The 16,512-nt window shown below is 36.3% G+C and overlaps 1 protein-coding gene across 2 annotated transcripts in view; it reads left to right on the plus strand.

Moving 5' to 3' along the window:
* The window catches only part of ZBTB41 (zinc finger and BTB domain containing 41), a 36,181-nt gene extending 20,756 nt beyond the window's left edge, over positions 1 to 15,425 (plus strand). For both annotated transcript variants that reach the window (XM_074351585.1, XM_074351586.1), the window contains exons 10-11: positions 1,907 to 1,995; positions 9,226 to 15,425. In XM_074351585.1, coding sequence (XP_074207686.1) covers positions 1,907 to 1,995; positions 9,226 to 9,881 — 745 coding nt within the window. In that variant the 3' untranslated portion in view covers positions 9,882 to 15,425. The remainder of the gene's footprint in view (positions 1 to 1,906; positions 1,996 to 9,225) is intronic.
* The last annotated feature ends 1,087 nt before the right edge of the window (positions 15,426 to 16,512 follow it).

The following is a 16,512-nucleotide window of genomic DNA, read 5'->3' on the forward strand; positions in this document are numbered from 1 at the left end:
TATATGTTATGCTTAGTATGACAGTCATTGGGAAAAGTTTGTAGTCAGAACTTAAATCTCTTTTTAATCACATTAAGCATTTAAAATGAAATGGTGTTTTATTTGAAGGAGGCATGTGTTGTCATTGAACATCAACTTCTTGATACAATTTAGACATCCAGGTTTAACCGAGATTAGTTGTTGAGTGTAAAATATTCAAAGAATTCATGTTCTTGACTAATATTTGGAGCAAATGGTAAATAATAGACATGGTCTGAGGTGCCAAGAAACTGAGTGTAATGATGCCATGATCCACAAAATACACACGGTATCTAAGTGTAGTAAATGGTAGACCCCTTTGAAGAGGAGTAGGGAGTGTTGATTTGTGTTTTTTTTCCATTTTCATGTATTAGTTGATTGCTTCTTTCAGTGATGCACTCATTGAATCAGAGTTCACTGTAGTCACTGAACTCTTGTGTTCATTAGCCGCCAGGAGCGCTGCTCAGAGATGGGGTGGAGAGGCAGGCACGAGGCTGTCGGGGCGGGACAGGAGAAGGCCAGCATTACTGGAAGAGCGGGCGTGAAGTACAGCTGCAGACCCACTTGCTCCAGAGATTCAGTAACTTTTTTCCTCCACCCCTTTATACCCTTTAAAATTATTTAGTACCCCAGGGGCTTTTGTATGTATAAATTATAATATGAAAATTGTATTACTGTTTAAATAAATTACATAATCATATTAGGAATTAAAATGAGAAAAAAACAAGTACTTATTTATTAATTCATTTAAAATAATAGTGTATACATCACATGCTAACATAATAAATAGCAATTTTGTGGAAAGTAACTACAAAACAAAAATAAATATAAAAGAGCAGCATTGTTTGACATTTTTGCAAATCTCTTTAATGGCTTAATAGAAGACAGGTGGATTGTCTTATGTGCTCTTATGTGTTACTTTGTTTGAAGTAAATGAAGAAAATCTAGCTTAGTCAGACACATAGTTGGTAAAAGGAGTGCAGGAGGATCACAATTTTACAGCCTTTGTAGAAAATTGTGGATGTGACTCTTTGCTCCTACACCAAAACTAAACAAGGGGTTGTTTCTTCAAGGTAGCTGTAGGCTGGAATCTGAAACAAGATTACTGATGTTTCCCTGATCTGTCACATTCAGCCTGTTGGTCTGTCTTTAGTCTGAAATGGATTTTTAACTTACATATAATATTGTAATATCATGCGTTCGTCATTTGGAAGATACGGGTTCCCTGATTTAGGCAGATTTTCCCCACGTTAGCACATTTCACAATACGGGGTCAGCAAATCACATTTGTTAGTGTTACCTTCAGTCCCTCAGAAAGGAGAGTTGGGAGGCTGTCCAGATCACAGGGGCAGATGCAAGTTTTCCAAACTTGTAACGTTAGCTTGAAAACTCAAATTTTATCATGGATGACAGATAATGTCAGTTTTTCCCTTGAAGTGACAGGCTTACTTCATTTAACTTTTGAGAAAATATCTGCCAAACACTCAAGTCTAACTGTACTTTGACGTCCAGTCTTTCAAGTAAAATGGTATTTCATGAAAGGAGGGCCCCTTCAGCTCACAGCTCGGTCTCACAGGCACCTCTGAGACAGTGTCTGGGGTGCAGTAAAAATTCAAAAGTTCAGTGAGTTAAAGCTTAAAATTAAGTGGTTTAGAGTTGAAAATCTAAGGACATCTTTTTATAGATTTGTTTGTTGACTATAACTGGAGGAGGAAGAACCAGAGATAAGGTTGATACTTAAAAAGTATTTCCATGTTCCTTTGGAGCTCTGTGCTTTAATAATGTGAGAATTATATATGAAGTTGTCAATGAAATTGTAACTTATTTTTATTAATGTTATTTACTAAAGTTACATTAAAAAATTTAAACCTTTTTTTTTAATTTTTAGATATAAAGCAACCTTTCATCAATGTGATGTTTGTAAGAAAATTTTTAAAGGCAAATCAAGTCTGGAAATGCATTTTCGGACGCATTCAGGTAAAACCTAATGGGTAGTTTATTATATATTTTTATGTAATTTATTCAAGTAATATATGGACATTTATACTTTATTGTACTTAATGAAATAGTTCTGTTTTTCCCCCAGTAAGATTTTTATTTATTAAAGCTGATATCATGAATGGGCAATATTCTGGTCTTCTCTTTCTTATATAAGCTTCAGTACTTTTGAATATCATTTTGTAGAATTTGAGGAAGATTTTTTCCTTGGGAATTTTTTCAACTTTTAGTTCTCATTTTCCTCTTTTGTGGTTGTTTAGATTCTTCAATATCTGTTTGACTCTCTGAAGACATCTCTTTTATTTTCTCCTTCTTTTTTAAAAGAGTGATTCAAATATGACCTCACTTTCTTGCTTACCAAGTTACCGCTGTGTAGTTTTCCTTTTCACGTGGTCAGTTGTGATTGACAGGTAGTTGCAGCAGAAGGCTTTGCTTCAGCTGCTTATCCAGAAGTTACCGTTTCTAATTGTTTTTTCCCGTGGCAGGGCTGCCATATTTTGAAACGTGGATTGTTGGATTTTTTTTCTTATATGTTGTCATAGTTCTTGTTTGACTTCTCATGTAAATTAACAATTTGTAAAATTTTCTTTCCTTCTTTTTAAGAAAGAAACTCATTTATGCATTTATGACTGCTTTGTTTTATATTTAGTTTGGATTTAGTCAAGCTGTTGTTCTGGAAGAGAAGAATTGATTTCTTAAATAGAATGGGAAATAACTGGATTTGGGCGATTTCAGTAGCAGAGTTGCAGTTAAAAATTTATTACTGATGTAGTACTGCTGTTAAAAATAAAATTACTCCTCCCCTCCAAATGAAAATGTCATAATTTGGGGGGGTACATAAATAGGAGTGTAAAATGAGGAAACTATATTAATGCTATTCTCCATATTAGTTGTAAGTAATACGCCTCATAAACTCATGATTTGAAAGTGATGGTGAACTTAAACAAAAGTTAATTGGAGACCACTGATGATTTAAGAATTGTAAAACTATAGGAATTACATTAATCACACCTGGGTTTATAAGTGCATTAAGTTTTTTGAAGACATTGATTTATAGTAAGTAGTTGATGACCAGTGACACTGGAATTTCCATCTCTGGGTAGCTCGCAGTTAGTTGGAATTAGGGACAAGTCCCTCAGCCCATTTAAAATTCAGGAAGTGAGCTCTATTATAGGATAAGACAAAGCTTATGGCAGTTAGGAGAGGGAGAAATTGTTTAAAGCGGGGTCAGCTCATTTTCTCTGGTAAAGGGCTGGTTAGTAAATATTTAAGGCTTTGTGGGTCAGTCTCCATCACAGCCACTCAGCTCTGCTGTTGTAACATGAAGCAGCCATAGACAAGGTGTAAATAAATGAACGTGGCCACATCCCAGCATGTAATTTACCAAAACAGGCAAGAGGCTGTATTTGGCTTTCAGGTCATAGTTTGCAAACTCCTGATTTAAACTGCAGCTGGCTCCCCAGACAGGACTTCACAGAGCGGCTGTTGCAAGAACGGGTACCATGTCCCCAAGCCCATTCCTGAGGTTTATAGGTCCAGAAGCTCAGGTTTCTATCTGTGCATTGAAAGTCACAAGCCTTGTGAGGAGTGCTTCACAGTAACCACTGCAAGCAGACGCGCCATGTCAGCCTGCTGTTTACCACCTGGAGAACGAGCTACTGACTTGTGCTGGCCAAGGTGTTCATTTTGTCTTATCCTGGAAGCAGAGGTGCTAAATGTATTCATGAGAAGGAGAACTGCTAAATGTAGTTACAGGATACAATTAGGTAATGACTATATGGAGTCATTCAGTGAGTAAATAGTGAAGGGTGCCACGCCCTCTTTCCTGCTCCCACGGTGCACCTCTTCGGTGACCAGAATGACCTGGTTCCCCAGGTTCTTTCAGTGTGGATCCCCTGAGTGCACTGTCTGTACTGTGGATTCTTCTTTTGTGGAATCCCCTTAACCAAGCTCCATATGGACTTTTCCCTTCTTTGAAAGAGGACATACTCCTTTTTAGAAGAGGTACAAATGGATTGGTTTCAGTTTTGGCCAGGTCGGTACCCTTAAGTGTTTCAAATGAGTAGATATGATCAGTGCCTAGCCCAGGACTTGCAAACAGTGGGTGTTTAATAAATGTTCAGTGAATGAATTTATCAAATTTTCCTGTGACTACCCTCTAATCTAGTTTATATTTTCCAACCACACAATTAGAGAAATTCATTGGGAAATGGATATAAGATTTTCTACAAATGCCTTACTCTAGATCATCTCTTACAAGTTTTGCCTGAATGATTCTCAGAGTAGTAATTGAATCTATTCTTCAGCAGTAGTCTTGTTGAGACATAATACATTCAGTTAAAATGAATGTAAATAAAGCTAATACATTTAGGGCTTGATTTTCGACTGGGCGGAATTTTTATGCTGTTTTTATGGATGTGTAACACAGTACACGAGTGAATTTTTATAAATGAGTGCTTCCATGTAAGCACCACTCAGGTCAGGGTGTAGGACGTTACCAGAACTCCGAAAGCACCCTCCCGGGCCTCTCCCAGTCAGCAACCTCCTTGCAAAATCGTCATTATTTTGACTCAATATCATCAATAATTAGTTTTCTTCTTGGAACTTCATATAATAATGGAATCATATAGAATCCACTCTTTTGTCAGGTTTCTTTCAGTAATATCATGTCTGAGATTCATCCATGGAAGTACTTTTTTTTATTTTCATATGAATATATCAAAATTTATTTACCTATTATACTGTGATGGACAATTGGCTTGTGTTACTTGGGTTTGTTATAAATAAAGCTGCTCTAAACATTCTTGTCCGTGATTTTCCATCACGCATGCACTCATTTCTCTTCTGTACATGCTGTTTTTTTCTGTAACCTTCTGAAGACTTATTTTAACTTATGTATTTAGATTATGAACTTTCTCTGATTTATTTTTGTGTTTATTATTAGGTAAATGTCAAAGTTCTTCTGGGTTTGTTTTGTTTTGTTTTGTTTTGTTTTTACTTATCTAATGGCCCCAGCACCACTTCTTGGAAAGATCATCCTTGCCTCACAGCATTTCACTGGTATATTTGTTTTAAATTAAGTGATCACATATGTGTGGTTTGTTTCTGAACTCTCTTCTGTTCCATTGGACTGTTTGTATATCCTTGCACCATTTAAATTACCATGGCTTTGATAACTTGTAGTGTAAGTCCTCCAGCTTTGTTCTTTTTCAGTGTCTTTCTTATTCTTTTTCCTGTAAGTTTTTTTATGAATTTAGAAACAACTTCTTAATTTCCAAACACAGACACTTTCTGGGAATTTTACTAGAACGTCATTGAATCCATAGTCAGTTTTTCCTTAATTGATTGTCTTCACTATATTGAATCCTCCAATCCATGAACACAGTACATCTGTTCACTAATTTAAGTCTTTTAAAATTTTTCTTAAAGATGTTTTGTTTTTAGTGCGGCTATCACACACATCTTTTATTAGATTTGTACCTAGATATTTGGTGTTTTTGTACAAAATTGTGGACTATATTTTTTCTTTCGTTTGTTTTTGATATACAGAAATGAAGTTAAGTTTGTATATTGACTTTTATCCAGTGACTTTGCTAAGTTCTCTTACTAATTTTTATAGGTTAGCTACTTTCAGATTTTCTAAGATACAGACTGGCCATCTGAGCAATCACAGGTTTACTTGCCTCTTTCAAGTCCTCGCATACCCCACCCCACGCCTTACTGCTTTGGTTCGCAGCACAAGTGGTGTATTGATAGTGGAAATCCTTGTCTCCACAGAATAGCTTTCAATATTTCATAACTAAGTATGTATTTTATAGATTTTTGTAGATACTCTTTTTCAGATAAATCACCATCTATTCCTAGTTTATTTACAGGGTTTGTCATGAATAGGTGTTGGATTTTATCAGACTTTTTCTTTGCTTTTATTGAGGTGATCATGTTTCTTTTTATTACTGTAATACACTGATTTTGTTTTTGTTTTGGGGTTTTTTTTTTTTTTTGGTCTATGTTCATGAGACATATTGCCTGTTTGTTTTTCCTCGTTGTGTCCCTGACAGATTTTGTTATCATGACTATGCTGGCATCAAAAAATCATTTGGGAAATAATACATCTCTTTCAGTTAATTGGAGGAATTTATATAACATTGGCATTATTTCCTCATTAATATTTGGAAGAATTCACTGATAAATTCCTCTGAACTTGTTTTCTTTGGAGAAAGGTTTCAATTAAAGATTCTTAAAAAGTTACAGAGCTGTCAGATTTTCAATTCTTGTTTCATTTTTAAGGAATTTTGTTTAGTCTAAAATATCAAGTCTGCTGGCAGAATTAAGAGTATCATATTATTTATATTTTTAAGGATGATAGGATCTTTAATGATGAACTTTTTTCATTCCTATTACTGGTAATTTGTTTTTTCTTTCTGGGAATTTATGGATTTTATTAATATTTTCAAAGAACTACTAGATTTTGTTGATTTTTTTTCTCTTTTATATTTGTTGTATATTTTTTTCCTGTTTTCTCTTTTTTATTCTATTTTATTTGGGTTTAATGTCTGTCTTTCCCTTTCTTCTTTTTATGGATGCCTAATAATTAAATTTGGCATTTCTTATTTCTTACTGTATGTATTTTAAACTTCTAAAGTGTCTCTAAACACTACTTCAGTTACATTTCACACCTCATTTTATATTTTGTTTTTATTATAATTCAGCTAAAAATGTTTTCTAATGTCTTTTCTGATTTTTTATTTGTGATTTATTTTAAATTGTATTGCCCAATTCCTAAATGTTTTGGGATTTTCTTGAGTATTTTTATGTTACTAATGTCTAGAAATTGATTCCACTTTTGTCAGAGAATGTATTTCATTCAGATATTCTGCATTCTTACTGATATTTTTGTCTACTAATTTTGTAAGTTACTGAGAGACCTATGTTAAAATCTCTACCCAGTTTATTGCAAATTATCTATTTTTCCTTTTGAGTTCTTTGTTTTGTGCTCTGTATATTTTGAGGATGTGTTATTAGATATGTACAGATGGTTATATCTTACTGTTGACTGGCCCTTTTCATCACTGTAAAATGTCCCTCTTTATGCTGGCTAAAGACACATAAGCTCTCTTTGGGGTAATATTTATACAGTATATTTTTTCTTTTTACTTTCACTCCTGTGGACCTGTATTTAAGATGTGTGTTTTTGGAGTATTTTTTATTATCTATTATGATATCTCTTTTAATTGGAATGTTTACTTCATTCAAATTTCATGATTTCTCATTTATTTGGGTTTAGATGTATCATGCTGTTTGTTTCCTGATGCTTTTTTTCTTGTCTTCATTTCCTTGTAATCATGAAGTATTTTTATTACCCATTTTTCCTTCAGTTTGCTTGTTAATTCTATGTTCTTTCAGTATTCTTTCAGTAGAGCACAGTGTATGTTCTTAAATTATGAGTCTGTCTTAAATCAGTCCTCCATCCCTTTCTAGACAATGCAAAGACCCTACAACACCCTCACCTCTCTTACTCTTTGTGCATTGTATGAAATTTAATTCTACATATACTTTAAATCACATAAGACAGTATTATTTTGTTTGCTTTAAATAGCCAATATCATTTGTTTTTAACCATTTTTACCCCTCACTCTTCACTCCTTCCTGTGTGACCGTTCTTCTACCTGAAGTCATTTTCTTTAGCGTGCATATCTGCCAGCACTAAATTAAATTCTCTTAGGTTTTGATTGTCTGAGAATGTTTTTATTTTACTTTATGGAGAATATTTGGCTGACTGTAGAACTTATATTAGCAGTTATTTTCTGTCTTAAGACTTTTAACAGTGTTATTCTAGTGTGCCCAGATGTGCTTTTCTGATCTTTGCTTTAGGTTTTGTTGTTGTATTTGGTGAGGTCTGTAGAAATTACTGCATCTATGACTTGGTGTCTTTCTTTCATTTAGGCAGAGTCTCAGCCATTTTTTCTTTCAAAGACTAATTTTGACCTATCCCCTCTCCTCTTTCTGGGACTGCAGTTATATGTTTACTAGACTATTCACTTGTCCTATGTTATCTTTCCTGCAAGTAGCTTCCCCAGTGCAAGTTTTTGAGGTGACAGCCCTGTGGGTGGGCTGTGTGACACCAGGCACAAACCTCATGTTGGCTGGGCTGCATTTCTTTCAGGAGTCTCCAGGGAGGAATTTGTCTCCTGCTCAGCTGGGTCACTGGTAGACTCCGTTCTTTGAGTTGCTGGACCAGGACCAGGTTCTAGTTTTCTAACTGGTTGTAAGCCGAGAGCTTCCCAGCTTCTGGAGGCTGCCACGCTCCTTGGGTCCTGGCCCCCTTCCATTTTCAGAACCAGCAGGGCGGGGTGGAGTTCTCTCTGGCCCTTTCACCTTCAGTTATCTCTGCTTTTAAAGAGTCACGTGATTAGGTTGGGCCCACCTGGTTAAGATCCCCGCTTGAAGATCTTTCATCTTAATCACATCTGCAAAGTCCGATCACCGCGCAAGGTAACAGAGTCACAGCTTCCGAGGTTAGAAGCTGTACTTACTCTGCTAACTACCATGGCTACTCCAGGAATTTACGATGTTTCATATGAAAAAAGCGAAAAACAAAACTGCAGTGTGAGAACCTGACTCAGGAAGAATTGAAAACTGGCCCAGATTCCTTAGTCTTGATTTTGACCTCAGGCCAGACATCAGTATTAGTACCTCTTATTCTGATCCAAAGAAATAGTATTTCAGTTTTTACCCTTCTTGGGTAGGAGGAAATCAAATGCTTTGGTTTTACAACTTTTTTAGGGGCAATAGTGGGAGTAATAGCAAGCAATAATAGTAGTAACAGCTTAGTTTTATCAAGTATTTACTGTGTGCCGGAGTGGTGCCAAGCACTATTGCTTCCTTTTCTCATTCAGTCCTTTCACCAACTCTGTGAGGTAGGTCAATAGTATTACACATTACAGGTGAGGAAACCATGCTTAGAGGTTGGGGAGCTTGCTCGAGGTTGGCTAGTAGCCGGTTTAGCTAGAATCAAACCCAGATCTTTTTGATGATTGAGCCCATTCTCTATACCAGTTACTATACTGTCTCTACTCTGTGACAGCAGATAGTATTACTGCTTTTATTAAGTTCTTGTAAGTATTCACATGGAAAATTTACTACTTAATTAAAAACATTGTCTTACCAAGTAAGTGCATTTTACGCTTAATTTCATTTGTGTTCATACAGGTGAAAAACCATATAAGTGTCAAATCTGCAATCAATCTTTTAGAATTAAGAAAACTTTAACAAAACACCTGGTTATTCATTCTGATGCCCGGCCTTTCAACTGTCAGCACTGTAATGCGACATTCAAGCGGAAAGACAAGCTGAAATACCACATTGACCACGTTCATGGCATAAAATCTCCTGACGATCCTCTCAGTGCTTCTGAGGAGAAACTTGTATCCTTGCCAGCAGAGTACTCATCTGACGATAAAATCTTTCAGGCAGAAACGAAACAATATATGGACCAGCCCAAAGTTTACCAGTCGGAAGCCAAGACCATGTTACAGAACGTGTCTGCTGAAGTGTGTGTCCCAGTAACGCTGGTTCCAGTCCAGATGCCTGACACCCAGAGTGACCTGGTGCGCCACACGACCACTCTCCCGCCACCTCCTCACGAGATTTTGTCCCCACAGCCGCAGTCAGCTGATTACCCACGAGCAGCAGATTTAGCTTTTCTGGAGAAATACACTCTTACTCCTCAACCTGCAAATATAGTTCATCCAGTCCGACCTGAACAAATGCTAGATCCTAGAGAACAGTCTTACCTTGGAACATTACTGGGCCTTGATAACGCTACTGCTGTACAGAGTATTTCTAACAGCGAGCATCACTCATGAGTAAATCTCACATTCCACAGACTGTTCTGATGGTTATGCACTAATGGTAGCCTAGAGCTGACGGCTTTTAAATTAGTAGGGCTGCTATTTTTTCATTTTCTCTAGTTTCTCAAGTCCTCAGAACCGATTCAAATCAAGAAAAATCTGTATCTGTTTACTGAACAAATGAATATTTGGACACATTTTGAGGTATATTTGAAATGGACATTTTTGTGATTTTTAAAGATTATTTAGTGCTAATTTTAATGGTTTCTCTAACTTTTCAAAACTATTAGCTGTTGACATTAGGAGGGTATTTTTTCTTAATCATCAGTGGAAAGTTTTCTTCTTTAGTCTCAAACTCCTCTTTTCTCCCTTTCCCACCTTCCAGACAAGTGTTAAGGACCATGTAGCCCTTAAGAAAGACCATTAAGGGTATCCTGAGAATTGCAGCTGTTCCTTGTCCTGACTTAAGATTCATTATTCTTCTTCCAGATTTTCAAAAGTTGAAATCAGGAATCTGAATTTATAAGAAGGTCTTGGATAGTTCTGTGTTCTTTTTTCATCTGGCCATAATTTTAGCTTATCACTAGCCTTTGGTCTTTTGACAAACTCAAAGCCAGAAAACTAACTAATGTAAGATAAGCTTGTTAAATGAAATGTAGAATTGAAATGATTATCCAAATTACAGGTTTTTGCCTATGTTTCAGTTATTATGAATAAGAAATGCAAATACAGGTCTAGGCATTAAGTTATACAAGTTGAAAATGTGTTAAAAGCAAAACACGACAGATAATCTTTCAAGGTAAGTTCACCCTCTATTTTGCCATTCATTTCAGAAACGTTAACAATATATATCACAGCATCTATCTTCATCTTACTGTGGGGGGACAGTTATTAATGAAAATTTAATTAACAAGCTACTTTTGGTCTCATTTATGTTGGCTGTCTGAAACTCTGGGAAGCAGAACCTAGAGATTTCATATAGAATTGCTTAGAAAAAGTGCCAAATTATAAAATTCATGTCTAATTAAACTTAAATGTTGTTTACTTTAATTAAAGGGAACCACTACTTGTATACAGATTTACATGTAATCTAGATCTTTATTTTTGCTTTACATACAAGCCTAATGTCTGATTATCCTTGATTTTTATTTTTGTATGAGACAAAAGTTGAGGACTTGGTGAAAGGAAACAGCAGTTAGAGCAAAACCTCACTGATTAAAAATAAATGAGAAAAAAGTCAGTCAAAATTGTAAAATACTTTTAAAGATGTGCACTTTTCATATTTTCAAGTCAATTTAAACTTAAACTAGGATAATATTTCCTGGTAGAGCTGCTTGAAGAATTAGAGAATAGGCAGGGTTGATTTACTATTAGCATGTCATTTGTTTGTAAACTACTGGAAAAGAGCAATTTTAAGAGTTTTCTAACAGTTTTGTTTACACTCCTAATTGCTTTAAGCACTTTTTTTGTGTAAACTGTAAAGTCTGGCTCAGCCCTTGTGAAAAAGAATCACAAATAAAATAATGAAGTTTTAGTGAATAAAATTTAACCACTTAATAATGTGGAAACTTGTTTGCTAAAGCACTTAAGAAATGAAGGTACTTTACAGGAACATTCACCGCACTAGTGGAAATAAAACAAAAGAAAAACAATGTTGACAGTTGGGGCAGTTAACCAAAGTAGCTCATATAAATAGTAAAACCAACCCAAGTTTTGCCTCATTTATTGAAGTTTGGTTAGAATTATCCTAGGACCAATAGATTCTTACTTTTGTGTGGAAATGTTCTATCTGGGGTACTTACATGATAGAACTTGACTATATGAGGTACTATTAGTCTGTCTTTCAAATTAACTTTTAAAAATACATGTCATTTTTTATCATAAAGACCTACAAAACTTTTAACTAAAAAACTTAGTACAATGAAAAGAAGTCATATTTTAAAATGTACCCTGCCTTGCACATAAACCAATGTAGAAAAGTTTTGACTTATAAAAAGGCAAAGGGTATATACGTGTGTGTGTGTGTGTGTGTGTGTGGTACGTGACATGTTTGGTAGCAGAAAAAGGGTGATGCATTTTTACATTGAAAAGAATACTTTGCTTTTTGAAGGTATTGACTTTAGAGTTCTTTTAATAATAATCTCCTAATGCTTTAAACATATGATTTGATTGTAGGAATTGGTTTACAGTATAGAACTTTCCTGGAATACATCTCTTATATAAAGTGAAACATAATTATAATTAGTTATTACTGTACATAACTTAAACTTGAATACTGGTTTACTGTTTTCTAAAATGCTTTCACAGTTATCTCACTAAACCTCATAACCAGCTGAACTAGCGAGGATGTGCTGTATTCCCACGTGAGAGGGAGAGAATCTGAGGTTAAGCCCACATCGTCAGTAAGTGGCAGAGCGACTAACGGGGAGGAAGTGGAGCACGAATGAATGCTCACCGTGTGCGGGGTGCTGTGCTTTCTCCTGTAGTCTTACGCAGTCTGGGAGGCAGACAGTGTAATTCCTATGATGAAATAATCTCAGCAGATGAACAAACAAATCTGCTGCCTCTAATTTCCAGATTAGAATAGAAGAAATTTTATAGTTGTGAAAACCTCACGGATTTGGGCAAACTGAATGTATGTACGTTTTTGAAGTGGCACAAAAAATATGAAATGAGGCCTGCTCTTTTCAGTTAACCTTTTGTCATATTTGATTTGGAGTATTTTGGACAAATGCTCCATTAGGTCTAAAATCCATTAATTCTGTAACTGTCCTTAAAATTTTGAATCTTGCAACTAAGTTTAGCCTCATTCAGAATTTTTTACTTTATAAGCATAATTTATTGTTTTAAATTAATTTTGTAGCTGATAGCAGTTAGCACTTAATATGTAAATTGAATAATTTATCAAATGTAGAAATCTGTTAACATAATCAGTTTTTACTTAAATGCACCAAAGATTTTTAGTAGGTATTAAAATAGTTTAAAAGAATTTAAATTCTTTGTTGTTTGAATAAATATTTGTCCAAAGAAGCACAGTTGAAGTCCTAGGATTATGGATTTTTTTTAAAAAATCATTAGCTTGAATACTAAGATTAAGTGTTTGTGTTTATGTGTGTAAGAATAAGAACAGAAGAAAATACTCTGGGAATAGTCATACTGACAAACCAATTACAAGTAAGCATATGCAGTTTTCCTCAGTTTAATTAATTGAATGTTATCTTTTAAGTGAACACTATTAAATGCTAATTAATAAGCTTATTTCTTACACTACACTGTTAAAATAATTTTGCCTTAGATTTTTTTTTAAAGACAAGTTGAAGATTTCTTTGTAAGAAACTCCGTGTATTTTTTGCAGCCTGAAATACCATTTAAGATTAGAGTTTGTTCTTCATGCCAGCAAGATTTCACCAACAACTGTAAAGGCAGTGATCTTTGCATATTTTTAAGTAATTTAGTCTTTTATTGCTGGGAGAAGACAAGTAGCAAAATAGGGATTTAAACTGGTGCTTTATTAAGTGACTTCCTTTAAAGTAATGGTAGGTCATGAAGTAGGTACACTAATAATTTTCTCTCAGCCTTAAAGTGTCAAAACATCTTTGCACAGTGACTCTAAGCTGTTAGTTAAGGGCTATGATAAGTATTTAAATTTCATTGGTTTTCACTCTAAAATTGCAAACAAATTACAAACACCGTTACCTGGTACGTGTGTGAGTGTGCCTCTCTTCCTAGCAGATCACTCCCATGTGTCCTTGGTCAGACGTGGAGCATCACCTCTTTGACAGCATCCATTTATGTTTGCCCAGTCTTCTCTGGGTTTGATGCTTCGTGCCTTTTCAGTGTGCTGTAGTTGCGTGGAGTTGATGCTGGCTAGATTGTGCTGGTTAATAAATGATTAGGGTTGTTTTGTTGTTGTAATGGGTCTTATATTTGTGTTGCCTGCTGGTCAGGCAACACTTTTTTTTTTAGGTTGCTTTTTGTTTTTATAGGAAATTAGGCACCAAGTACTAGTGTGAATTTTGTTTTTAGTCTCTGCTACTGTGGCCTTTATAGTTACTGTGAAGCCACACTGGGCCTGTCTCTAGATGCTCATCAGAGGACTCAGACAAATAAAATAAAAGGAATAGTTTGTTTACCTCTCCATCTCCTCCTCCCTTCCCCCCTTTTCTTTTTAATAATCAGCTACCAACCACCCAGCTCTGCACTGAACAACTTCTTTCCCAGTTTGCCTGAAACTGAACCATAGGTGAGGGTTTCAGATGAGTCTCTCATTAGAAGCAGCAAGACTCAACCAACAGACAACTTGAGTCGATGAACTAGGGAAACATTAGGACTTTTAAAGTCATGTTTGGATTATTCTAAGATTCAATGCCAAATTTAAAGTCACTCAAAATGTATTTTTTAATAAGGAACAAGTAGCATTTCTAAAACTTTTCATAGTATTACAGTAAATTTACTGGGGCACAGTAAATGTTATGTACTGTTAGACTGAGTAATGGGTAATATGAGAAGAATTTCCTAGTAATTTCTAGGAACCAGAGACAATTCTTTTTAGATCCTCCCCTTTCTTTTGCACATTCCTCAGTCGGTCAAGTCTGCAGAATCTTTTTGGGGGGATCGTTCCCTTATTTCCTCTTAAATTATTTCTACTTGAGGCACACTTCCTGCTCTTCCTCTTTGGAAGTGGCCTTAATAAGGCTGAAGCCACAGGGTCAGGGTGTGTGGAGGGGGAGGAAGGTTCGGGGGGGGGGAGCCTGTGCTCCACTCACTCTTCATCTTTCAACTTCATGTGCATTGATCTTAAGTCTGTGACTGTTGAAAACCCCTAACAATTTAAATTTAGCCTCTGCAACCATACATATAAAGAGAAAATAAGAATTATATTCCAAGAGTAGAGGCTATACAAAGATGGACACACCCCTTTTGTTCTGCTTTTTCCCAAATTCTTAGGTAAGGAAGTAATCTCGGTGCTTGCGTTACTGTTGGAGATTCTAAAACATCTCTTGAATGAAGAGCACGTACACTTATTGTTACTTTGCTCTTTGCTTTCCTGCTTGTGTTAAAGTTGGACAGTGTACTGTGGTGTAATCACAAAATGTGTATTCCTCCCAACAAGCGGACTGTTTGCTTCCCTGTGAATACAAGTGTACTACAAGTGGCGAGCGTGGCTGCCCAAAAGTGAGCACAGAGGTGGGCCTCTGGCTGCTCCACGCTGTGTAGCACCTGTTCTCATTGCGGGGTTCATGACGTGCATTACAGTGGAAATGCCTTTGAACTTACTTTCCAGTCTCCAGCCCTAAGTTTTGTTTTCAATCATTAAGGACTCTTAAAAACAATTACAAAGATAACTCTAAAATATCAAAATTCATTATTTTGTCAACTGTGTGTAAAGTATCTTGTGACTTTATAGATATTTTGGCTGTCTCGTGTTTCTTGAGTACAAATGTCTTTATAGAAAAATTCAGTTCTCTGTGAAGACTAGGAAGTGTATTGCATACTGAGCTAGTTCTTTGTGTTGTTTTGATATTTAAAATAAATATAAATTTCTTTGGTCCTAATAAAGCATCTCTCAGTTTTACTGAACAATTTCACAGCATGGCAATGCAGTACTCTGCCTACCTCCTAAAAACTGAAGGAAAAGACCACAGAACACCAGACACAGAAAACCAGTGTCTGGGGCACAGTTACTAAAGTTTTATTTATTTTTCATAAGCTAGATATCATTTTGAAATATTTAATATATTTAATGAATAACTTATCAAACTATTTAATGGTTTTTAAGTGGCTAGTTAATATAAACTCAGGTATTAATAGTGACTGATACACATGAAGCAGTCACATGCTGTTTATGGCTAGAAGTCTGCAGCAGCAAAACCCCACTAATGGGCGACTGCATGTAACAGTGATAGGGGCCACTCTTACCCCACCCTCTCATTCAGGCACCACTGCTGCTTTAAGGCATGAACGGTATTCCAGGACAATGCCCAACCCTGCCCGCTGGGTCTCCATCCGCACCATCCACAGCAGAGCCTCAGCAGGCAGCTGCTTCCAAGTGTTAGAAGACCAGTCAGTCCTACGGGGGCAGGAGCCCGTCTCTACAAAGTAAGTTTTCCCTCTGGAGGCAGTGGTGTGTAGGACACTTAATTCTCTTGCTGTGTAACAAATGAGACCAAATTTAGTGGCTTCAGTCAGCAGACATTTCTCACCTCACGGTTTCCATGGGTCAGGGCTGAGAGGCCGAGCCGGGGCTCTGGCTGGGATCTCCCGTGAGGTCGAAGCCCACTGTTCACGGGAGCTGAGTCTCCAGGGGCCGTCCCAGAGCAGGCTTGACCTCCAAGCGCACTTCTGGGAGGTGGTTCCTCCCCACACGACCTCTCTCCCCAGGGCTACCTGGTGATACACAGCTGACTTCCCCCTGCGGAAGAAAAAGAGAGAGTGAGAACACAGCCAGGACTGAAGCTGCAGTCTTTTTATAACCTAATCTAGGAAGTGATATTGCATCACGCTGCCCTGTGACTCACTGAGTCCACACCACTCAAGGGACACAAATTAAGCTTCCCCTCTTGAAGGGAGGTGTAGCTTAGACTTTTTAGACACATTTTGAAAACCACCACAGATTCACTGGCTCTAGAGAAAGCATTCTACAATT

Source organism: Camelus bactrianus, chromosome 23 (genome assembly GCF_048773025.1).
Source record: "Camelus bactrianus isolate YW-2024 breed Bactrian camel chromosome 23, ASM4877302v1, whole genome shotgun sequence".
Taxonomy (NCBI): Eukaryota; Metazoa; Chordata; class Mammalia; order Artiodactyla; family Camelidae; genus Camelus; species Camelus bactrianus.